The sequence below is a fragment of the Typopeltis vanoorti genome, chromosome 12 (assembly GCF_054136105.1).
Source record: "Typopeltis vanoorti isolate ZY-2024b chromosome 12, IOZ_Tvanoo_1.0, whole genome shotgun sequence".
Lineage (NCBI taxonomy): Eukaryota > Metazoa > Arthropoda > Arachnida > Uropygi > Thelyphonidae > Typopeltis > Typopeltis vanoorti.
In genome coordinates this window covers 130,191,076-130,218,145 of record NC_143560.1, presented here as the reverse complement: position 1 = coordinate 130,218,145, position 27,070 = coordinate 130,191,076, and the positions used below count along the sequence as shown (strand labels likewise).

General features: G+C 35.7%; 1 protein-coding gene across 4 annotated transcripts in view; it reads right to left on the bottom strand.

The window, feature by feature from the left end:
- LOC150101225 (asparagine synthetase domain-containing protein 1) overlaps positions 1-27,070 on the bottom strand; it is a 311,734-nt gene that overhangs the window by 68,431 nt on the left and 216,233 nt on the right. For all 4 annotated transcript variants that reach the window (XR_016549180.1, XM_090402011.1, XM_090402013.1 and 1 more), the window contains exons 10-11: positions 21,253-21,320; positions 10,401-10,484 (exon numbers count right to left, since the gene is read on the bottom strand). Coding sequence is in view for 3 of the 4 variants with exons in the window: in XM_090402011.1 (XP_090258137.1) it covers positions 10,401-10,484; positions 21,253-21,320 (152 nt within the window). In the remaining variant the exon portion in view is untranslated. The remainder of the gene's footprint in view (positions 1-10,400; positions 10,485-21,252; positions 21,321-27,070) is intronic.

Sequence of the window (27,070 nt, the reverse complement as noted above, 5' to 3'; positions counted from 1 at the left end):
TGTCTATCGAACTCAGAACCCAAGGGACTTTAAAAGGATGTAACAAGAACTCTTTACCTGTAATCTGGCTGGCGAATCAGAAGGCTTGGGATAACCAAAGTCTATTCGAAGATTGGTTTAAGTCTTATTTTTGCCTGGCAATTGAAACTTATTGCAAGAGAAATAACTTAGCTTTCAAAGCTCTTTTGCTTTCAGACAAGACACCTGGTCATCCAAATTCTCTTAATAATCTGTGTGAGAATGTGAAAGTTTTATTTTTCCCATCAAATACGACATCATTGCTAAAACCCATGGACATGGGCGTCATTGCAACTTTCAAAGCCTATTTCCTTAAAAAGACATTCTCAAAGGCAGTAGAAACAACAATGGGAGAAAATGCAATTACGATCCATGAATTTTGGAAAAAATTTAACATTAAACACACAATTGAGAACATTCATGACTCGTGGGAGCAAGTGTCTTCTAGTTGCATGAAAGCTGTTTGGAAAAACCTTCTGCCAGAATGCGCTAATGACTTGTTTTCAAAATCCTGTGAACAATGTGGTCAAAGAAATCGTTGCAATTGGTGAAGACCTCGGTTTTGATGGCGTTGATGCAGAAGATGTTAAAGAATTATTGGATTCAAATTCAAAAGATTTCAGTGACAACAATCTTGAAATTGAACAATGCACATATGAAGACAACGAATAAACGGAATGTGAAGATGAGATTCCAAAGGAAATAACAGTCAAAGAACTGGATGGAATATTTTACAGTTTAGAATCGCTTAAGTAGCAAGTAATGGATATGGATCCAGATGTTAATCGAAGAATGCTTGTTTGCCGAGGTCTGGAGAGTCATTTTGCTTGTTATCGTAGAATTTATGCTGATAAGAAAAAAAACTAAAACTGTTCTAACGACTCTTTATAACTTCTTTTGATTAAAAAAAATTGTAGTAATAGGTACAAGTATTTATTAAACATTTACTTTGCATTCATTTTTTATCTTTCTAAAAGAGTACCATATAAAACGAACTATTAGTACAGTAATCGATCAGGGACGAATTGTACTTTTTACCATTGATTACTAGATTTGATTAACACGATTTTGATATACGCAGTAACAGAGGGATTAATTAACCATGTTAATCAAAGGATACCGTATTCGGTACCCAAACTATTTTGTTTGCTTCTGTTGCATCCCTACCATCAGCACTCATTGGGCTCATCCTTCCATAGTCATTCTGACTTTTACTCGTCAGCAAAAGAACTCTTTGGGATTTTCTTTAGCCTCATTAGCTAGCTTCTTCTCATAATTAGGTTTGGCCTTTCCCCTCTAAATTCTTATGACATGCACTACTCTAAGCTGCCTCTCCAGTTTCCTACAATCGCTTACTTTGCACTTCCACATATTCTCCTTTTTAACTGAAAATTCTGCATGTCCAGCAACTCCAAGGTCAAGAACTTATGATTGCTCTCCCCCATTTGGATGCACTTTGCTGCCCTGATTATTTCCAAATTCTCTTCAATCAACAGATTCAACAACAGATTCTCCTTGTATTACATGTTCTCTCAAGTAATTATCTCTTTGCAATATTATAAATTCCATTTTGTTATATCTTTGTTTTCTCTTATTTGGCTAATTCACAGCTATTTTATAAGTTATAGTCTTACTTGTACCAGGAGCTAGCTTCCGACAAATTTATTTTAGAAAAGTCGACTGCGCCAGCCGGTGACTAGTTCCTGATACTTAGGATTACTTTAATAACTATCTCTACAATATTACTTAGCAATGGGAACACGTGATATGCAGTCACAGCTCCTCCACTTACCTACACAAATGTCTCCCCCCCCACTTACACAGGTTTGAACTTTTAATAAGTGGTAGGTCAGCCTCAGTTAACAGAACATACAAATTTTGATCTAAAATAATGCATTTTAATATAACTAATATTCATATACAGAAAATCAAGCAATAATAATATACAAGAAATAAGTACCATGCACAAATGCAATGGGCTCATTCAATCCCTCTCACGTACTTCTTAAAATACAGGTTCATGCAATCATAATTCAGGAGCATTACTTAATCAGTGTTACTTCTGTAGCTTGGGTTACGATTAAATGATACTCCAGTTATTATGCTAGGTTAAACAAAATATACATGAATATGTTCAATCAATCTTAACAATTACAACTTTTGTAAAAAGGAAACTCCTTGCTAAAAGTCTTATGCAAGTCACAGGCTTAAATATACAGAGCAGTGCCTCATTCATTGTGCCTCTTATAATAATTCATTCCTTAACTGTTCCATTAAAGTTCACTCAAACACAAATTCACAAATTACAATCAGGAAGGTCCTATCAAGACGTTTAGTCCAAAACGGATCTTCTAGTCGGGTCAAGCAGGGTTATGCTTAAGGTTTTCCCCTTTCTCTTTGTTCACTCTGGATTTACAGCACTTCTTATGCATATAGGGTAAGAAATATTTGCCTTACCGTTTAATCTCCTTAGCATGGTGGTCCCTTTGTTTTATGTCTGATCTTTCCTCGGATATGGCAAGACTTCCTTGTCGTTCTGCTGTCTTTCTTTACTCATTCCTTTTGAAGTTTTGAGTCTTTCGAGATCGTCACATTGGCAGTAACTCACCAATGGCCCTGTCTGCTGGTTCCTTGTTGTTCAGTTGGACGACCTGTACGCAACGGGACCCACTGCAATGTGGAGGGTTGCTGGACACCGGCGATAAGCTTCCTCAGCCTTCACGGCCTTCTGACTGGCACACAGGAAAAATGCAGGAAACAAGAGAGCGTTTGAAGTGCGCACCGCTCCTTATATCTTAGCGGCGAGCGCCCTCTCTCTCTCTCTCTCTCTCTCTGTCTGCGTCACTCACTCAGCCATCTTTGATTCGTCAGATAAGGTCATGTTTTATACTTGGCAGCCATCTCGACGGAACTATTATTGCAGGGGTTACCGGATGACATTTTGGGTTTTCTGCTGTGTCATGGACTAATACGTAATGATCAGACCCTTCATTGATTGGTTAACAAACTCTGAAATTACTTAACATAACTTTTCCTTGTATCGGGCATGATTCTAACATAGTATTTGAATTATATTACGAGAACGTTATCGATTAAGTTGCTATCTTTTCAAATTACAATTTATTCATTGCTTCTATGCCTTTGCTCTTGAGAGCATAAGCATGTCTTTATTTTAAGTGAGTATTTTCTCATGTTGTGGCTGAAACAAATGGCAAATACATAGTGGGCCAGTTATTTCTGACACAACAATTTCCTTTCTTCCTGTGACTGTTCCTTCTTCTGATCTACATCCCAAAATTTTATTCAGATCTTTATCCCATATTAATGGAAAGGTTTTAAAAAGAATCAAACAGGTTTCAGGGGTGGACTGTAGATTCAACTAACCAAAATTTCAAGAAAAAATGAAAGAATTTGAAAACAAGATCCACACTTTGGAGACTCACTGTCTGATTCTGAAGTAAACATTGACTGACTGATTCAGTCAGGGAGGTATACAGTGAAGTTGTTTGCAAAGACAGAAAAATTTAACTTTCATGGTGGACTCAAGAAGTTAAAAAAGCTAACCTGGTATGAATGCTTAGATACTGATTATCACTCTTGTTGAGGTTTAATAGAGGAAACATCTATTTAAAATAATAATTAACTTACTAAATTTATTAAGCTAATTATACTATAACTCAGTATTTCACCTTGCATCTTCAGGTGCAAAAAGAAACATTAAGTATTTGTAAGCAGGAACACAGCAGGAAAATACACACAGACTGATTTCGAAAGGATGGTTCCTACAGTCATAAATGGCACCCTCTATGAGTGTATTGGTAGACACTTGTCTTACAATGACTGTCTCCTATATTTTTGGCAATGTGATCCAGCTGAAAATCTAGGTGACCATCATTGTGAGACAGCAATGTGGCAAGCCTCTGTAGCTCAGTCGGTATAGATGAAACCCTTTGGTCAGAAAGACCTGGGTTCGATTCCCATCCATGATGTGAAGAACCTTTATCTGGTCTCTTTCGACTAAAGGTGAGTTAACTAGTCTCATATGGAGGCGGAGGGTTTTTTCCCTTCAAGTAACTCATGTTTTTCATTCCTCAAAACAGGCAAACCAGTACTGTTAACACACACGGCTAAAGTTATAAATACTTACGGCAAAGAAGGCAGCAGGAAACCATCTTGCTTCATAATTATCTCCCTAGTAATCAGCTGCAACCCTCTCAAAGAAAGAAAGCCACAGGATTAGGATTAGGATGCATCTAAATTTGCTTAGATTTAGAAATTTTCTAGTGCTGTGGCAGATTCTTGGACAGCCTTTCTGATAGTATCTGTTTTTACCTCACTGGATCTAGTGATCTCCATGGTATGGTCTGTCATCACTCTGGAACAGCTGTAGTGTAAATGATAGACTTATTTTCTGTGTTCTTCTAGGTAGTTATTAGCTGTTCTTTCAGTTTGACCAAAATATTTTAGTTTGCAGGAACAAGGGATACTGTAGACACCGTGATGACCAAGATGGTGAAGTGGATATTTAGGCAAGTGAATTAGGGTCGCTAATTTTTGTTATGATTTGAAAGAGATTTATATGTTATGCCTTTTAAAAATGTTTGCCATTTTTATGGGGTACTCCAGATGTAGGGAACAGCAATGGATTTTTTTTTGTGTGTGTGTGTGTGTGTGTGCTGGGATTTTTTTGGGGGGGGGGGATGAGGTTGGAGGATGGGCAAAGAGCTCTGTTGATTTTGTGAAGAAGGAAACAAATGGCTAAAAACCTGTCACAAACGTGACTGAATTGGGTGAGGCTAGTGTGATTCGAACAGATGGCTCTATCTGCATTAGATAAGGTTTGGATAACAACATACTGCATGGAGTGTGGAGGTTTTCTGTTGACAAAAAAGGATAAGAAGCCATTGGGGAGCAGAGTAACAAGAGTGTCAGGGAGGGACAGACAGTTATTGTTTTCCTTTACAATGATGACACAGATCCTCAAGTACTGATTGTTGAAGTATGCTAAAAATGTTTCTAACATCCCACCATGTGGCCAAATGGTGAAAATGATTAATGTAGAAGAGCCATACTGCAGATCTGACAGGAACATTCTTTAGGGCTGTGTTTTCAAAATGTTCCACATTTCATGGAAGGAAAACAATAACTATCGATCCTTCCTCAACACTGTAGCCACCAGGCTTCTCTCTATGGTTCCATATCCTCTTCTGTCTAAAAGAAAACCTACTTATCTGTGTGAACATAAAGCAGAGGTTTATGTCAGTAAAAGTTCTTCACATATTCATATAGGCAAGTTTAGTACTAGAAAGAATAAATTGGCACTATTTATTTAGAGCTCAACAAAACTAATAATAACAATGTATTCTCCAAGAGGCATCACTACTTTAAACCCAGTTATGGAACAAACTCATACTAAATATCAACAAAACAAAATAGCAGGCACCATAAATGTAAGAAATGGCAAAATAAAAGAAGTGGAAATAACAGAAGAATTGAAGTATCACATACAGACGGACCCTGACTTATGTAAGTTATGTTTCACAAACCTTTACTTAACATGAATTTTACAAAAGTTGGATTTAACCTACCCCACCTGTTAATCACATCCTACTGCTTATGTATCTAAAGAGTGTGCATGTATCAGCACGTTTTAAAGGAGATTTCTGTTAGTGTCATTCACAGGATGCACACACAAACTAGATCTCAATATGTAATTCTTAATGTAAAGTAACATAATGGTATAAATAGCATGAAAAAAAAAATATATATATATAAAGTTTAATATGGTAGTTCAACTTTCCTTATGAAATTAATGACTGAACAGTCACTTTTTTCTTCTCTTCATAAATCTCTAAACAGGCTAAAGTGTCATCTATTTTTCTGGCCTTTTAAGAACCATGAGGCCATTTTGCAAAAGAACATCACTTGTTCTAAAGCCTCAGAAACTTAGTTGCTTCTAATTCAATGAATTTTTGATTTCATAATTCTTCCCCATGTCGTCAATCAATTCTTTGATATCATGTTCACCAACTTCTAATTTTAATTGTTGAGCAAGCTTCACTATTTTTTCAGTCAAGTATGTCATCCTTATCAAAACTGTGAACAAATCTTTTTCAAAATAGAATTTGTTCTATTTTGTGTAATCTACTCCCATGATTGCACAACGATGTCCATAGCTTGATAAATATTACAGGACTTCAAAAATCTTGGACTGTTAAATCAGTATCTCTGTCGACAAGTGCCAATGCCTGTGCAAAAGCCTTTATGAATAATGAGCTTTGAAGATTGTAATTGTCTCACATTTGCAGACAGTACATGAAGGTATTACACTGGCTGTTAGATTTGCTGAAGACTGCTGTTAAGTGGCATGCATGTAATGTAGGTGCATAAAGAAATTTTTTCCATAGCCATTTCAGTTTTAAAAAATATGGAAACAACTACCATGGTATAGTAAAACTTCGGTTTAACATAAACCAAAATAATCATCTGATATTTCGACCTTCATATCCATGTCATCATTTGGAGTATACAGATATATATACAAAGAAACAAGCTACGTTACAAACTACATAGTATGCTAAAGTCCCAATAATTTTGTCAACCGTTAACATTACTGGCCTGATCTCTGGTTAAAAAAAAACTTTACTACATCAAACTTAGAGTCTTGTTATTTGTTTGGGAAAAATGTTATTTGTTTGGATAAAATCTTGGCAATTTCTAGGATGGTTATTTCAGATAATTTGCATAAGTCTGAATTTATGAAAGTCAGAGCCTCCGTAATTGCTGTTACTGAAAGGAAGAAGACTAAAATAGGAGAGATTCTGCTAAATGATTACTATATAATGTTATCATCAAGATAAATTTCATGACTTGGCAACTGCAAATAGAATGATGCAGGCAAATATCAAAATGGGAACTGGATAATAAGATCCCATGGAAGAGGTTCTACTAAGAAAGAGGTAAAAAAAAAATAAAAAAATCACATTCGACTCCCATAGATGCCGTATGGTCACTCCTGTACCTCATTGTTTTGGGAGTGAAGTGGTAAGGCTGCAGATTCCCTTTCAACACAAAGTTTGTAGGACAATCACAAACAGCCATGCCCATGGCGGGATACGAACCCGTAACCTCTTGGTGGGGCATGCTAAGCACTTGGCCAACCAGGCCACCAAGAAAGAAGTAGAGGAATTTTTTGAGTCATTAGAGAAGGCAGTTGACAAAGAAAAAGAAAAAATTAGAGATGTAAACAGTACAGTAGAAATGAATACTAAATATATATAAATGTTTTGGAAAGGAAGAAAAGAGGAAAGCTAATAATAACAGTAAGTATTTGCCAGATTTCTGTTCAGTATGGACTAATACCATGTTCCAACATAAAGATATATACTCTGATACACAGGTAGAGATGACACAAGAAATATGGAAAAAAACAACAACATTATTTTGAAGAACAAATTAATTCCTATTTGGTTCTTGAAAGGTTTAGGCACCTTTTCAGCAGCATATCATATAATAATAATATACATTATTTCATAAGTGATTATTTTCATCCTAAATTCATTTATTTAATCTGGGTATTTGATATCCAATAGTTGATTGGATGTTGAATGCTCTCACTATTCCTCTCCCTTTTTCTGATCTCTGTTGCCAATATATAACAGCCTATATTTATCAGCATGATGTATCTCACCATCTTCAATGTCAGAGTAACACCAATTATGTCTATGTGGTATGTCTAGTTTTTCTGCTAGTTCGATTTCTTATCTGCTGATACCACTTATCTTCAATCTGCTGTCTGCATGTTTATTCCAGTAGATGGCCATGAAGAAAAACAGTGTGCATGGGGAGGGAAAGAAGCCTTATTTAACAGGATGACACCTCGTGCCAGCATGAAATTCCATCATGTTGTAGCATCGTGTTCATTTTTGGTTTAGGCCAATATAGAATACAATATGTTTGGCTAAGTCCCAAATTGCTTGTCCATTCTTATTCATTTAGTACATAGTGGACTTAAGCATTGTACTACATGAAGGTGAGGAGTGAACATTAGGTCAGAAGTCTCAGTCAGTTCCTACATTCCTAAAAGTCTACATGGAGGTCTCCTCACAGTTATCTGGCTTTGACTCTTAAGTAACTCTAGTATTTATTGTTAGAACTATTAATATTCATGGGGGAAAGTTCTGATCATTGCAAATTAATAATTTGCTTTCATGATTTTTCAGAAAGATGGAAAATTAGTATTTCGTACTTTGCATTGTTGCAAAAGCAACTCTGATTAATTAAGATTTGATAGCAATTTTCAATGACAATGATTGATAGCATAAAACTGAAGATAATTAATGACATGAAGTATTATGATTAGAAATATTCTGTATTGAGGAAACACATGCAATAAAAAATGCTACTTGGGAAAAATGATTCTTGGCAGTAATTGTCATTTATAAATTTTAAAACTGGATGTTGATAGACAAAAAGTATACTTCCCTTCCCAGTAGATGAAAATTTTAAAATCCAAATAGAATGTTTTAATAATTATGAAATTTATTTAAATAATGAAATACCATGAGATAGTACAATTAAAAGAATTATAAAAACAGAGGAAAACTCATGTAAAAAAAAAAAAAAACTCTATTAACGTAGACTTTTCACCAAAGTATCATAGGTATCCTTAGTATAATATCACAGAATAGCAAATAAACAATTGCAATTAAAAATGTGAGAATGCCCTCGCATTCTCTGCAGAAGAATACAGTGTTCTTGTCTGGGAAAGAAGTGAACATACTAACATCATATATACCTAGCCAAACCCTACCATGTGCAGAGTTATTGGGATACTGAGAAGCATCTCTCTCTCTCCCCTGGCTACATGTCCTATCCAACATTGTTCCACCAAATATACAGAGAAGAGAAGCCAAGATTAAAGAATTTAATAAAGTAATGAGCAACCCGTTCCTGCCTCACTGGACTCTCAAAAATCCACCTAATCTTCACCTAAAATCAAGAAATCCCTTTCTGGTCCATGGATGAATTCTCTTCACCTGCCGTACTATCAACATCTGACACATTGAGGAACACTGGTCCAACAATCTCCCAACAAATGGCTTCCTAGTTGAAGATCCCTGTGCTCTGCAGCATGGTTTTGCTCGTCCTAGGAAGATTTGGTCATCTGTCAACTGGATCAGAACTAATCAGGGCAGATGTGGCTACCTAATAAACAAATGGAACCTGTCAGACCACCCTTATTGTGACTGTTCTCCCATAGACCAGACAATCACTCATATTATGAATGATTGCCCAAAGTGCCAATTTCTTGGTAACCTACAAGACATCCATGAGGTCCTGGATTGGCTTTCTGGACTAGACATTAACGTACAGCTGCACTGTATTCTTTTTGCCATAAGAATAAATAAAAAAATAAATTAAACAATAACAGACAATTCTAAAAAGTGGTACCTGAGTAGCTAATGCAAATAACTAAATAAGGTCAATAATTTCCTAACTTATTAAAAAAAAAATAAAGAAAAATATATAAATATGTATACAGATAAAATAAAATTAAAAACGTTTAGCAGATGTAGATCATCGGATCTGTTTAAGTTAGGACAATGAAGTAAAGTTTCACATGTTTCTTTATAAAAACGTTTTATGAGGAAGCAACTTTTATGAAGGGTTTTTGTCTTGTTCCAATAAACTGTTTAGTGTTGATAGTATACTCCGCAAGACCAGACTGTTCAGTTTTCGCCCCATCAGCAAAATGTCTACCTTTCAAGACTCTTCTCTTAAGGACAAGCTTCCACCTCTCAGTTATCCAGGCATCTACCATATTCCTTGATTTTGTGGGTTATCCTATTTTGCACAAACAGGAAGATCTACTTTTACTCATCTAGAAGAACACAAGTCTTACATTAAATACCAAGAGTCTGAACCATCTGGACCTGTGGGGTATGCTATTAACATTAAACACAGAGTTTAGTGGAACAAGACAAGAGTACTTCATAAAAGTTTTCTCACTGAACATCTTTATAAACAAAAGTGTGAAACTTTACTTCATTGTCTTAACTTAATCAGATCCAATGGTATACATCTATCTTCTTTGTGGGAGACGGTATTTTTTAAATCTGCTAATCTCTCTCCTAACTTTATTTTATATATGAATATATTTCTAAAATGTTTATTTTTTAAAAAAGTAGAAAATTATTGACCTTATTTAATTATCTTACATTAGTTACTCGGGTGGCACTTTTTAGAATTGTCTGTTATTCTGTGTGTGATCTGTACTGATGATGCCTATGATACTTAGCTGACAAATTCTATATTAAAGTTTTTTACGTGAGTTTTCCGCAGTTTTTATAATTCTTTTAATAACTATGAAACTTTCTCACCTGTCATCACGTCCAAGATTTCTTGATGATATTCTATCTAATTCCAAGGAGATCTCTTCAAGAAGTCCTTCCCATCCTTCTTTACTTCAGAAATTATAATAAATCAAAATAATAAAATTCACAGTTATATGAAATAATTATATTAAAAAATTTAATTTAATATATAATTTAATATAACTAAATATTAAACTGTTATAACATTTTTCAAGCAAAAATTTAAAAAAATTTTTTTTTTTCTTATAAGGAAAGATCAGATTAAAATGAACTTGTCAACTTGCAGTAAAATGTTGAATATACAACTGCAAAAACTGATAAGCTAAATAAGGTTATTTTTCTGCTAAAAGTCGACAAAGGAGATTAATCTATAATTTACTTAGTGAAATTATACTAGTAGGGCATAGAACATTAAACTCCCATATAAATACTGAAAAATTATGAGGAAGCACAACAGGATAACAAGCAACATAAAGAACTGAGTAGCTCTGAAATTGGTTTAACTGAGATGAGTTGACATAATGAAAAATAAATAGGTAATATAGCATATTTCATCATCAATGAATTCCTGATATGTATCCTCAAGAGGTGTGTGTACAGGATATTATGATAGAACGAGCTTCTTCCAATTTAGTCTGTTATTCTAAGGAAGAGCCACTGTCGCTCAGATCGTTTCAACTGAGCTCTTGGGTTGGGAAGACCTGGGTTTGAATCCCATCTAGGTGAGTTAGTTGGTCTCATATGGAGGTGGGCAGTTTTAATCGAAAAAATTTGGGTTTTTTGGTCTCTCAAGTCAAGCTTAATACCTACAAACATAAAATACTTACCCTTAGGGAATGCAACAGAAGAGTGGCAAGCCAGCTGTATTAGTTGCCTAAAACTCATAATTAGTGGATTCAGCCCATCTCAGAAGGAATAGAATACAATGGATTTGTAAGGATGTCAATAATATCAGGTTTTATATTTAGTAAAAAGAAAAAAGTATTTGATATTATTTGGTATGGTGACTATAATAAAACATGCTATAGATGAACAAGTTATAACATTGAGTTTTCCTGGAGTGAAAATTAAGAATATAAACGAAGCAAATCAAAAACAGAAAAGAAAAGTAAATGAAATTGTAGTTGTACTAGGCAGAAATGATTTAACTGGCAATGAGTTCAGTATGAGAGAGGACATGAAAGGGTTGTTGGAAGAAGCGAGAGTGAAGAGGGAGAAAGTGAAAATTGTTAGTATTTTACCTCGCTATGATAAAAATGAATTAAGAAGAAGGGTTATGATTACAAACGATTCAATGTGTATGCTATGTAGAAGGAATGGATGCGAGTTTTCAGATGTGTGGAGTGAGTTTGAGGGAGATTGGATTTGTATAAGAGGAATGGCCTATACATCAGTGCATTTGGTATCAGGAATCTAGAAAAACTAATAACTGGTATGAGATCTAACACAGAGCGTCATCATCATCATCATCAAATTCCTGACCTGCACCCTCAACGGGTGTACAGGATATGATAGTACTACATGAAATTACATCATTACTAACTTCCTATCTACAATTTTCCTCCAAATCAGTCTGTTACTTGTCAAGACTCTAACATTATCAGATCTTATATTTCTATCGTCTAAGGCACTTTGTACCGTATCAATCCACCTATATCTTGGTCTTCCTCTGGGTTGTTTTCCTGCCAACCTGGCAGAGAACACTTGCTTTGCTAATCTTTCCTTGCCCATTCTGTTTAAGTGACCATACCACCTGAGATTAGCTCTGCTAATGCATTCCTGGATGTGATAATGTCAGGTTCTTTCCTAATATCCTCGTTTTTAATATGATATTGCCATTGATGCCATCTGTTCACACCTGTAATCTTTCTCAGGACTCTCATATCTGTGGTCTCTAGTCTTTGGTCAAGTGTTTTACTTCTGACCCAGCTCTCAGATCCATAAGTTAAAACTGGTTTGAACACTGTCTTGTATACAGCTAATTTAGTGTTCCAACTAATTTCTCTCTTATTCCATATGAATTTATTCAATTGACTTCCCACCATACCAGCTTTGCTGATTCTGTTGTCTATTTCTATATTTAGTTTACCATCTTCAGTAAAAATTGTGCCTAAGTAGCTGAAATGTTTTACTTGTTCCACAGGTTCTCCATTCACAACACAGTTGACATTTTCAATGATTCTGCCTATTTTCATTGTCTTTGTCTTTTTATTGCTGACCTTCATACCATATCTATTACAACAGCTATTCAATTTAGTCAGAGAATCTTGCAGACTTGTAGCGGATTTATTTAGAAATATAACATCATCCGCATAAAGCAAAGAGCTGACATTAACATCTCCAATTTTGACATCATGTTTAATACCACTTTCCTTCATAATGTGATCCATATAGATAATGAATAACAGAGGGGATAATGTACACCCTTGTCTCACACCAGATTTAACATTAAACCATCTTCCTGTACTTCCTTCAATTCTAACTACTGACTTACAACTCAAATAAAGAGTAAGTATTGTTTGATATAATGCCCCATTGACACCACATAACTGTAGCGTATTAAATAGTTTCTCTCTTTGCACCTTGTCATATGCCTTTTCCAAATCGACAAAACTTAAATACAGATCTTTGTTATGTTCCCATGCTTTCTCGGCTATTTGTCGTAAAGTGAAGATCTGATCCTGACAGCCTTTATTTGTCCTGAATCCAGCTTGTTCTTCACCAAGCTTTTCTTTCACAATTCTTCTCAACCGTTTCTCAAGTATACTTGCATAGATCTTGCCAGGAACAATCAGTAGGGAAATACCTCTGTAATTTATCACATTCAGTTTTATTTCCCTTTTTATATATGGGTACTATGAGAGCTCTACTCCAATCATCAGGAATTTGTCCCTCTGTTCAGGCTTTCTGAACAAGCAGTCCAGCCACTGTAAGACTATTATACCACCATACTTCAGCATTTCTGGTCGAATATCATCTACTCCTGCTGCCTTTTTACACAATTTGGTATGATACACAATATTTTACATATATAAAGAAGTGCTGAAGTCCTACTACACAGACCAAATTTAAACCGCAATGACGTTCTTACTATTCCTAAAGTATGGGAAATTGTCATACAAAATTGTGTAAAATAATCTTTATATATACGAGATATATATATATATATTTTTTTTTTTTCAGTTATATTTAATTTACTTCTACAACATGTTACTGCACATATTGAGATTCCATTGTAATCATGCCCCCCCTAACTGTATGTTATTCCTAGTACTGTTTCAACTACTGTACTGATGATGTCCCAAGATACTTGGGATGAAATATTTACGAATTAAACATCGTTAACATTTCCATGACAAAGCCTATTCCTGTCATTAACACAGTTATATAACATTATTGCACTTACATTCACATTCATGCCATTCCTCGTTTATAATTTAGTTTCCCTGACTCTCTGTGTATTATTATATTAAAAACAAAGATATTAGGAAAGAACTAGACATTGTCAGCATCCAGGAATGCATTAGAAGAGCTAATCTCAGGTGGTATGGTCACTTAAACAGAATGGGTGAGGAAAGATTAGCAACTCAAGTATTCTCTGCCAATTTTTTTCATGTAGTACTATCATATCCTGTAAACCCCTTGAGGGTACATGGCAGGAATTCGATGATGATGCTATATATATATTTATTCTTTTTTTTCAAGTTATATTTAATTTACTTCTACAACACGTTACTGCGGGCATATTGAGATTCCATTGTAATCATGCACCCTAACTGTATGTTATTCCTAGTATTGTTTGAACTACTGTACCGGTGATGTCCCAAGATACTTGGGATGAAATATTTACGAATTAAATAGTCATTACTGTGGTTGGTATGTATGTTTTTTAGTGATGAATTCACCACAGGTTTCGTTATATAAAAACTGGTATCGAGTGTCAAGGGTACAGTATTTTTATGAAGGATGGGAGAGGGGGGGGGGAAGGGCTTGCTGCTAATGATATCGGATGACTTGAATCCAGTTAGACCCGAGACCTATGATTGTAGTAATACTACTAACAATATTTCATGTGGCAGTGAATTCGAAGCCATCTGATTTGAGGTGGAAGCTAACAAGACTAATTACATAGTGGGGTGTTGTTACAGACCACCTCGTGGATCAGTTGCTAGTGATAAAGAAATGCATCACCAAATAGAAAAGATGAGTGCAAAAACAGTAATCATAATGGGAGACTTTAATTATCCAAATATTCATTGGGTAGCAGTAGAATCTCATGAGAAGAATGAAGATGCATTTATTGAGCTGTTGTGGGACAACTTCCTCAAGTAGCATGTGACAGAAGGAACTGGAAGGCAACAAGCGTTAGATTTTATTATAGTGTCAGAGGGCATTTCAGTTAAAGATGTAACTCTTCTGCTTCCAGTTGGTGACAGTGATCATGTGGTACTCACTTGGGAGGTGACTAAGTTTATGAATGTTCCATTCAGAAAAGGTTACACGCTGAACTACAAAGCAGGAATTTATGACCAACTGAAGGAGTATACTGAGTTCAGTGGAATGGGATTGGTTGCTGGATGGAAAGAATATCGAGAGTGCATGGGAAGCATTAAAACAATTGAACAATCACTTGAATATGTGATATCAGAATGTGTCCTGAGAATTCAAAGAATAAACAGAGTAGGACTGAAATGGATGTATAATCTTATTAAGCAAGAGATTTGTGAGAAAAGGATGATGTGGAAGGAATACCGTGTGCATAAGGATGATCTCTGTTATGAACATTATAAGCAGCAGGCTAGAATAGTCACAACTATTGTACGGAAAGCAAAGTCTGAGTATGCAAAGAAACTGGCTCTGCGTGCTCATGACAACCCCACAAGAATTCTATCGATATGTTGCAAGTAAAAGAAAGAATGAATATGAAAGAATAACTCTTCTAAATCCTGATGGCATGAGGGTTACAGATGCAGAAGAGGTTGTTCAGTTAACGAGTGTCCATTTTGTTAAAAGCTATCAACCTGGTGAATGCAACATTGAGCTCATTAGATGAAGAAACACAGGTGTACGGGGATGAGGTATTAGAGCTGTTGCACAAATTGAATAATAATTCAGCAATAGGGACTGATAAGATATCAGCACATGTACTAAAAGCATGATCAGTTGAACTGGCCATTTCTTTGACCTATGCTATTTAATGAGTCTCAGAACAGGGAACATTCCACAGGAATGGAAGGAATGTATGGTAATTCCATTGCACAAGGGTGGTGAAAAGGCCGATGTATCCAATTGTTGACTGATTAGTATCTCAGGAGTGGTGGTGAAGATTTTGGAAAAATTGTGAAATTGTGAAAGGCAGCAGGAATAGATGATATTCGACCAGAAATGCTGAAGTATGGTGGTATAAAATTCTTACAGTGGCTGAAATGCATAGTTCAGAAAGCCTGGACAGAGGGATGAATTCCTGATGATTGGAGTAGAGCTCTCACAGAACCCATATATTATGTTGGAGGTTTAATGGATTTTTTTACAACACTCAAAAAGAATTAAAATAGAATTTAATACTTCCTATATTTCGTCCTGGTCACTAGGACATCTACGGGAATTACAAAAACAATTAATGTAACATGCACACAAAAACTTACAATACTAAGCCCAACCACGTGGGTGACACTAAAGTCCCATCTAGGTGGAGTGCCCTCTAAGGGCGGTAGTAGGTGGCCTAGAATGTAAGGTGGGACCTCTGGTGATGAGTGTTTCCCAAATCTTCGGAAGCTTAATGCAACTGTATTTATTAAGATTTGGTTGGTTTCTGACAGCTGCTGCTTCTAAGAAAAATCTCTCTTTCTTGAATTTGCTGTGGTGGAGCATGGTGGTTTTCTTCCATGATACTCTGTGGGTGGTGTCCAAAACATGGTCAGCCAAGCCTGAATGGACATAGTTGTTTAACGATGTACGACTTGTGTTCCTCCAGGCGGATGGATGCTGATCTGCCTGTCTGTCCAAAGTACGCAAGCTTTACAGGAACAGGGTACTTTGTAAACTCCAGGCAGAGAGAGAGGAGGGAGCTGATCTTTCGTAGAACGGATAAGGGTAGCAAGTTTGTGGTAGGGCTTATATGCTGTGTGTAGGTTATACGTTTTTAGTATCTTGGCTATTTTTTCCGAAGTGCCACGGATGTAGGGTATGGTTAGAGCATTTTTAAAATCTTGTTGAAGAGAGGGACGGGGAATGGGGGAGGAATTGATTATTTTTTTGATACTGTGTTCGCTGTAGCCATTGGAGAGGAAAGTTCTGTGTATGTGGTTAAGCTCAGTAGTGAGGGCGGTTCCACTGGAACAAAGATTGTGGGCTCTCTTGGTAAGAGTTTTAATGATGCCATATTGTTGTGAGGGGTGGTGGTGGGAGAGTTTGTGAATGTATCTGCCTGTGTGTGTGGGTTTTCTGTATACAGAATACGTGTACGTGTCTGGGCCATGGGGCCAAATAGAGAACACATCATCTACACATCTTAGCCAGATAGAAGGTTTGAGTGGAGCTGAGTCTATGGCTCGTTTTTCGAAATCTTCCATATAGAAATTGGCAAGGGGGTGATGAGAGGGGGGGGGGGGAACCCATGGCGGTTCCCTCTATCTGCTTGTAGATTTTGTTCTTCCAAAAGAAATACCCCGAGTTGATGGCAAAGGAAAAGAGATCTAAGATGTCAGAGGGCAAAACGTTTTCTAAGAGAGATAAAGTGTCAGTTAAGGGAATATTGGTAAACAAAGAGGAGATATGAAAGCTTACTAATATGTCTGTATTATTCAAGGTTAAATTTTCTGTGAGGGCTTTAAAGTGGGTCGAGTTTTTTATATAGGAAGCTGAATTTCCGGTGGGGGGGGACAGAGAGTTGGCCAGCTGTTTAGACAGTCTGTAACAAGGTGCATTGGTGGCATCTACTATAGGCCTGAGTGGGGAATTGGGTTTGTGGATTTCTGGTAAACCGTATATTCGGGGGGGACGGGAGCGGAAAGGTTTAAGTTTTTTCGAGGCGTCAGGGGGGGGCCAGGAGGTTACTTTTTTAAGTAAGATTTTTAATTTCTTAACTTGTGTTTTTGTGGGGTCGTGTTCTAACGGGATGTAGGTAGCACGATCGCAGGGGATAATGTTCATTTTACGATTGTATTCGCTGGTATTAAGGACGACTGTGGCATTACCCTTATCCGCTCTGGTGATGACAATACTTTTTTCTTTGCGTAGTTTCAGGAGAGCCATGTGATAAGTTACTTTTTGGAGGAGAAGAGTGAGCGAGGATATTGGCTACGTCGACTCTGATGTTGTTGCCTACCTACGACGCTAAGCGACCGATCCCCCGTTCGACGTTAACCATTACATCGAGCACCGGCACTTCTTTCGGGGCGACGGCAAAATTACGGCCGAGGCAAAGGGCGCTGACGGCATCATCATTGAGCCTTTTGGAAGAGAGGTTTATTACTGTCTGGAGCAGTTGAATTTGCGGTTGTGGTTTGTCTTTAACCAGGTTACTGTATTTCTTGACGTGTTTGTTTTTTATTTTTTTAACCTTGAATAATACAGACATATTAGTAAGCTTTGATATCTCCTCTTTGTTTACCAATATTCCCTTAACTGACACTTTATCTCTCTTAGAAAACGTTTTTCCCTCTGACATCTTAGATCTCTTTTCCTTTGCCATCAACTCTGGGTATTTTTCTTGGAAGAACAAAATCTACAAGCAGATAGACTGAACCGCCATGGGTTCCCCCCCTCTCATCCACCCCATTGCCAATTTCTATATGGAAGATTTTGAAAAACGAGCCATAGACTCAGCCCCACTCAAACCTTCTATCTGGCTAAGATATGTAGATGATGTGTTCTCTATTTGGCCCCATGGCCCAGACACATTAGACTCCTTCCTCAGTCATCTCAATAGCCTACATCCAAGAATCCAGTTTACTATGGAAAAGGAAAAGAACAATTGTTTACTCTTCCTAGACACCTTAGTCACACGCCTGCCTAATGATACACTTGCCTTCACTGCATACAGAAAACCCATACACACAGGCAGATACATTCACAAACTCTCCCACCACCACCCCTCACAACAATATGGCATCATTAAAACTCTTATCAAGAGAGCCCACAATCTTTGTTCCAGTGGAACCGCCCTCACTACTGAGTTTAACCACATACACAGAACTTTCCTCTCCAATGGCTACAGCGAACACAGTATCAAAAAAATAATCAATTCCTCCCCCAATCCCCGTCCCTCTCGTCAACAAGATTTTAAATATGCTATCACCATATCTGCCTGTCTGTCCAAATTGGCTTTGGACAGACAGGCAGATCAGCATCCATCCGCCTGGAGGAACACAAGTCGTACATCGTTAAACACAACTATGTCCATTCAGGCTTGGCTGACCATGTTTTGGACACCACCCACAGAGTATCATGGAAGAAAACCACCATGCTCCACCACAGCAAATTCAAGAAAGAGAGATTTTTCTTAGAAGCAGCAGCAGCTGTCAGAAACCAACCAAATCTTAATAAATACAGTTGCATTAAGCTTCCGTTGCATTTGGGAAACACTCATCACCAGAGGTCCCACCTTACATTCCAGGTCACCTACTACCGCCCTTAGACGGCGCTCCACCTAGATGGGACTTTAGTGTCACCCACGTGGTTGGGCTTAGTATTGTAAGTTTTTGTGTGCATGTTACATTAATTGTTTTTGTAATTCCCGTAGATGTCCTAGTGACTAGGACGAAATATAGGAAGTATTAAATTCTATTTTAATTCTTTTTGAGTGTTGTAAAAAATCCATTAAACCTCCAACATAATGTCCTCACAGCACTTAAGCCTCTACTCAAGAACCCATATATAAAAAGGGAAGTAAAACTGAATGTGAGAATTACAAGAGTGTTCCAGGTAAGATTTATGCAAGTATACTTGAGAAACGGCTGAGAAGAACTGTGGCAGAAAGGCCTGGTGAAGAACAAGCTGGATTCAGGCCAAGTAGAGGCTGTCAGGATCAGATCTTCACTTTACAACAAATTGTTGAGAAATCATGGGAATATAACAAAGATCTGTATTTAAGTTTTGTTGATCTGGAAAAGGCATATGACAAGGTGCCAAGAGAAAAGTTATACAATACGCTACAGTTATATGGTGTCAATGGGGCATTATATCAAACAACACTCAGTCTCTATTTGAGTTGTAAGTCAGCTGTTAGAATTGAAAGTACAGGAAGATAGTTTAATGTTAAATCTGGTGTGAGACAAGGATATACATAACCCCCTCTCTTATTCCTTATCTATATGCATCACATTATAAAGGAAAGTGGTATTAAACATGATATCCAAATTGGAGATATTATTGTCAGCTGTTTGCTTTATGTGGATGATGTTTAAATCCGCTACAAGTCTGCAAGATTCCCTGACTAAATTGAATAACTGTTGTAATAGATATGGTACGAAGATCAGCAATAAAAAGAAAAAGAACAATGAAAATAGGCAGAATCGTTGAATATGTCAACTGCGTTGTGAATCGAGAACCTGTGGAACAAGTAAAACATTACAGCTATTTAGGCACGATGGTAAATTAAATATGGAAATAGACAACGGAATGAACAAAACTGGTATGGTGGGAAGTCAATTGAATAAATTCATATGGAATAAGAGAGAAATTAGTCAGAACACTAAATTAGCTGTATAAAAGACAGTGCTCAAACCAGTTTTAACTTATGGATCTGAGAGCTGGGTCAGAAGTAAAACACTTGACCAAAGACTAGAGACTCCAGATCCTGAGAAAGATTAGAGCCGTGAACAGATGGCATCAATGGCAATTTCATATTAAAAACGAGGATATTAGGAAAGAACTTGATATTGTCAGCATCCAGGAATGCATTAGCAGAGCTAATCTCAGGTGGTATGGTCACTTAAATAGAATGGGAGAGGAAAGATTAGCAAAACAAATGTTCTCCGCCAGGTTGGCAGGAAAACGACCCAGAGGAAGACCAAGATATAGGTGGATTGATACAGTACAAAGTGCCTTAGACGATAGAAATATAAGATCTGATAATGTTGAAGTCTTGACAAGTAACAGACTGATTTGCAGGAAAATTGTAGATAGGAAGTTAGTAAAGATGTAATTTTTTCATGTAGTACTATCGTATCCTGTACACCCCTGAGGGTGCATGGCAGGAATTTGATGATGATTTCCAGACTTGGCCCTGTGCGACTTCTTCTTGTTCCGAAATTTAAAAATTTGGCTTGGTGAGAAAAAATTTTCTTAGAACAAGGATGTCATGAAGGCTGTCAATGACTATTTTGCACAATTTGACAAATCCTACTTTTTAGATGGGATGAAAAAAATGGACACTCGCTGGACCAAATATGTAGACCTGAATGAAGACTATGTTGAGAAACAAAGATGATTTTTTTCCAAAAAAATATGTTTAATGTATTTTTTTACCAAAATTTTCAAACAATTCTCATATATCTTAAAACATTTCATTTGTTCTGCACAATATTAACACCACAAAAGCATGGATTTTATCATGCACTCATCAATCACACTCCTAATCGTAGAATTACTAGTATCCTCAGTCTCCCTTTTTTTGCTTGTTAATACTCTCTTTATTCTTCACTTGCATTTCTTCATTATACCACTTACCAGGTGCTTTTAGTCACTCTAGAAGAGTGATGCTTTTTTCTGTGAAAGACACTGCTTAATCAAGCTATTTTCTCATCTTTCACCACTTCTTCCATGTTGCATTTCTTTCATCATTCAAACTTTGTTTACCTTCACTCATTCCTAAAAATTGTAAATATTGGGTTATACGTCTTTTATTAAAACTTACTTGAATTTATTCCGATGTCTTGAATACCCTGCCAGCTGTTCATCAGCACCCATTCCTATCAATAATACCTGAAGACAAATAAAGAAAAGTTTTCAAACTGTTAAAGGAATTAAAACAACTTAATATGTGATTACACAATAATGCACAAGGTATAATGATAATACACTAAACAGATGAAAATGAGCCAGATAAATGTGTACCATGAGAATCATTATACATCACTCATCCAAAATTATTTTACTTCTCTTAAATTTAATATCTGTTAAAACTTTATCCCTTTGACTTTGGGAGGAATGGGATCAGGTGTATCAACTCCTGGTAAGACAGCTCTAGATTATGATTCCACTAAGCTTAGCTAAATGCTAATATTTGAACAGCAAGAGGGTGCAGTGTTTGTTATTAGTCAGTATTTCAAAACTGTGATGCAGAAAGCAGGGGGAAGCTACTGCACTATTTTCCCAAACATATTACACAGTGAGAGTGACATGTGGCCTCCATCGACGAGTCCCTGATTCCATATGGAGAGAAAATTTTAAACCATGGCCCCAAAGTTCATGGTATCCGTTTAATGGGATAGGGGTATGAAGAATCTTAGGGCAAATTACAATGAATATCTATAAAGAAAAAATGAGAAAATTACAGAAAATTAACTCTAATGCCGATTAGAGTTTGGAACATAAGGAAATTAGAAGAAATAAAAGAAAACAAACAAGGGATTTTTCTTTGCTTGTTCATGTAGGAATTCTAGGAGTTAATGAAATCATATGGAGGGAAAGTGGCAATTACTAGAGTGGAGATTACAATCAAAGGTTTTGACCCTTTTTCACATAGAAATGCAATTTGGATCCCCCCCAGTACGTCATCCCCCCACCAAGCCAACATTGATGCAGAGTGATGACCTCTCTGAATCCTGGGTGCCATGGTACTTGCTGTGCAACCATCCAGGTTGCACAGCAAGTACCATGTTGAATATCAATATTGAAGAGTCAGTTAAATGACTCTTCAATATTGAAAATCTTCTCATCTGTGAAGAGGATATCTCTGTGTTTGTTGTTCGCACACCGTAGGAAGTGCCTTTGATTGTAATCACCTGCTGCTGCATAAGTTTTGGTGTTAGGAAGTATCCAGTAGAACAAAATAGGCTCTCATCCCCAAGGTTATCAGTTAGTATATGTGACATCATTCTCTATAAAACATTCATCTCATGCAACATCACTTTCTGCATTCTGAGTGTTTTTAGCATGTTAAAAACAACAGGTTGCTACATTCCATCCTTGAGAAGTGCTCTTACAGCTAGACAATTCTCCCTCTTATTAGAGGGGAGAATTGTCTAGAAGGAGAATTGAGGGAGAATTATGGAACTGGGTTTGCATAATTCTGTGGGTAATGTGGGTGTGCAGAAGTTGTAACAGTATTTATAGCAAGACATATATATATATATATATATATATATATATATAGATAGATAGACAGATAGATATAGGGAACACCATTACCTTAGGACAGTGGTGGTGCTGGAACGTCCTTCTTGGCTCTATGGTTCGCCAACTTGTTGTAATGTTGTTCTTAATAAAATCAATTAATTGCTGGTTGATTACTAATCAAAATGTAGGGAAATTTATATTTATACTGCACCACCCTATATTTAGATTTGTCTATGAAAAATAGTAGAATCAATCTTCAATTAACTTAGCAATCTCCTTATTCATACAGGCCAAATTTAATATTTTTCACTTAGGGCTCCTGCAAGGTTCGAACCTTTTATGAACAGTGCAATGAAAAAGAATCAAGCACACACAATATTGAAATCAACAAAACAGAACATTTAATACAAGGTTATATGACAAATACATAAATTTAACTCCGAAAATAAGATAATACAATTAACTTAGTTCTTCAGGTCAGAACATTCATATTAAATTAGATTTTAAATCTTCAGATACAAAATTCACAGTTCTCTCAATCACAAAAATTGTTCACGCTGATCAATACTACAGAATTTCTTGCTAAATAAATTTGCTGGTATCACTCAGTTACACTTACACTCTTTATTTAACACTTAGCAAGCACTTATAACATTATTAATCGCATCAGTTACTGCTTCAAGGGGAATTATTTTCAAACTTCTAACTTCGGCTAAATTCAGTGGAATGCCACAGTAAATGTTAGGATATTCGAGGCGGAACTATCACTTATACCTTCACATTGAAGTAAATAAAATAGGACTGTTCTTACCGGAATTAATCCTTAGCACATCTGATTCAATGTGAGCACATTTCAAACTATATTCACTTGTTACTCCGATGGAACACTATTCAAAAGAATTCTTCAAGGAGATAACTGAATAATTATTTATCGCGCTACACAATTCTTGATGGATTTACTATAGGGCAGAATAATTATTCCATGTTTAACTGTATAACTAATTGATCCTTGTACAATCTTTCTTTAAAGTGATATCGGAATACGTAGTAATTCTAAAACTTAGTGGATTTATTCTGAATCTTCTATTAATCTTCCGGTCTTTTAGTTATCTCATTACGGCACTAAATTCCTATTACTGCTACATTTGACTTTACTCTCAGTTGTCTATAAGTTTTCTCCTCGTCTCCGTACACTTCTGAATGCTACTACCTTGAATTCCCTGCTATTCAGTCTTCTTGTTTACTTTTACCTCTCGCTTATATGCCTTCCTTCTTCCCGCCTAAAACTTGTTCCCTCCGTCCAACTCATTAATTTCTCTTCTCCCAATTATCGAAGCTTGCGCGTTCTATTTTATTTCTATCTCCATGGCAACGATCAAAACAGAACGTAAACATAAGCATTAGCGTTACATAAGGTTATATCTTTACACTGAGTAATGAAAAAAAATAATAAAATTATTATAGTTACTTAATTTTCTCTTTCATTTCATTTACAAATAATAATAATAAAATATATGTTACAGTTTATATAAGGCACATAAAATTCCTCATAATATTATTGAAGGAATAAAGTAATAAGATAAATGTTATTTACTACAGAGTCCTTTCAATAGTATAATATACATTAAAATTATATAATTAAATAACAGCTGTAAAATTCAAGGATAATACATGAATAATAAATCTTAAGCAAGGGACTAACAAACAATATTTAAACAAGTCTTGCTTAGTATATGGTAGATCATGTTAAATGTGAATGAAGAATAAAAACATACAAAACAATTTCATTCACAGTTTAACAATGACGAGCCTATGACACGGGTGTCAGCACTGACACACCTTGGATGTTGAAAGATATTGGTATTCTGATGTCGTGTAAGATCGCTCTTAGTTAAGGAGAAGGTACGTTTCGGTTCATTGAAAGAATTATATTTTATAGTTAGCTTATTTCTATTTTATTTTGTAACTAGCCTATAAACAACGAGCGTTTTAAGTTTACATTTTCTTTCTTAATCATTATAATTTCAGCATTATATTATAAAAACTTATAAAAATTATTATCAATATTATACGATACAAACTTATAAATACGTGTTTTATATATTATCAACTTAAAGTTTTCATTTGACTTCTGTGTGAAATTCATTCATGCATGCATTCCAAGTCTCTCGACTGAGTAATACAAGTCCTAAACATATTTAAAACCACTTTAACAGAAAATATAATTCGCAGCATTAAATAGTGAATTTATCTGAGTGAATAATGAAAACATTTTTATAGTTGCAATAAATTTAGTAAATTTTGTTAAATAATGCAAATAGTAACAACTTACAATGACATCGCAACAAAACCTACTAAATAGCTGCTATTTAGTAGCATGATAGAGAGTAAAACGTAACAAGGTTGCTACGAACGTACTGGTAATAAATCTGTCAACCCTGCTGAAAGAAGTAGTGGTAGTCTTGCATGGTCTGCCACTTAAGTTTGAGTTGCTGGTGTATAATTCATTTCCAGTAATTGTTATTTCTTATTAATTATTACTGCTTAATTACTGCTGTATATAATTGTTGTGCTCTTTTTTAATTTGTGAACCCTTTTACAATAGCAGCTAGCACTAATAAAAAAACTAAAATTATCACAGAAAGGAAGTGGAAGAAATTTCCAAGATGCCTGGACTGAACAATATGGTGTTATTGATAGAGGCGATAAAGTTCTCTGTAGATTGTGTGGTGAGCTATCTATTTTAAAACTAAGCACAAATGGTCCTAGAAAAAACTTTTGAAGAACGAAAAGAATACATATCGCAACATCTAAAACGGGCAGAATCACAATCAGGGACTTTAATTAAATTTGTTTCAGGACCTTCGAATTTAGTAGCCGCAAGTTACAGTATTTCACATACTATTGTTGAACATGGGAAACTACTTAGTATTGGTAATTATATTAAAGAAGCTTTCAAATAAAAATGGTGTGCACCATTTTTATTTGAGGACTTTCATAATAAGGAAGCTATTGTAAAGTGCATGAAAGAGTTACCATTAAGTAGGAATACTAAAGACAGAATTATATCAATGAATGCTAGTATAGAAAATCAAATACAACAAGACTTGAACTCATTCCATTGTTTTTCCATTTGTCTCGACGAAGCTACAGATATAACGTCATCAGCTCGATTGGCTGTTATTACAAGTTATGTCACGGCGATTCTATGCACGAGGAATTGATAAAGTTAGAAAATTTACCTCAAAACATGACAGGTAAAGACAAGTGTTCCGTGAGAAACAAATAGATTTATCGAAAATATTTTCGATTACAACTGATGGTGTACCTAATATGGTTGGCCGTAATGTCGGTTTAATCAAACAATTTACAGAATATGTTGGTCATCACCTGGTTTGTTTCCATTGTATTATACATCAGGAGACACTGTGTGCGAAATCAGGCTTAAAGGATTTGGATGATGTGATGAGAATTGTGACAAAGGTAACTAATTTTATTGCTGCCAGGGCTTTAAACAAACAAGAATTTAATTCACTTTTAAGCGAAGTTGAATCAGTGTACAATGGTCTATTAATGTACAATAATATTCGATGGTTGAGTTGTGGCCAAGTACTTGAACGGTTTGTTGAATGTTTAAATGAAATTAAATTATATTTAAATATGAAGGGCATGGAGCACGAATATTCTCAGTTGAACGATTCTGCTTGGCTCAGTAAGCTGATTTTTCATAGATTTTTCATTGCATCTGAATGAACTTAATATACAATTGCAAGGTTTCGGAAAATCTTTCGATGTTATGTTCGGCACAATCAAGAGCTTTGAGAATAAACTCAAAACGTGATGTGATTTAGAAAATAACAATTTTAAGTATTTCCCAAGAGTGAAATTTTTTTTTAACAACCAACTTTAGAAAATTTTTTTTTCTAAAGTCGGTAACTAAGTAGTTTTCTTCTAGATTTGAGCAATTCCGAATGTTGGAACAAACAATCCAATTCATAAAGAATCCTGATGCAACAGAATTCATGGACCTTAATCCTATCTGGAAAAGAAAGTTTATTGCTCTTAGAAATGAATTAGAAGAACTTGAGCGGGAACGTCTGCATGTTACCGTGTGTAAAAATTCAGATTGTGAAATAGCCTTCCCGAAAACTTTCATGCTCTTAAAATCATTGCTAAAGCTCTTCTAACAATTTTCTCTTCTACATACTCTTGTGAAACTCTATTTTCTGCCTTAAATAATATTAAATCTAAAGGGAGAAATAGATTGAGCAATGATTTGAGCAATGCCTGGGTAGCATTAAAATGTACACACTATAGCCCTTCTATAAAGCAACTTTCTACCAGTACTCAGCAACAGAAAAGTCATTAAATGTAATGTAAGTTTGTAATTTCAA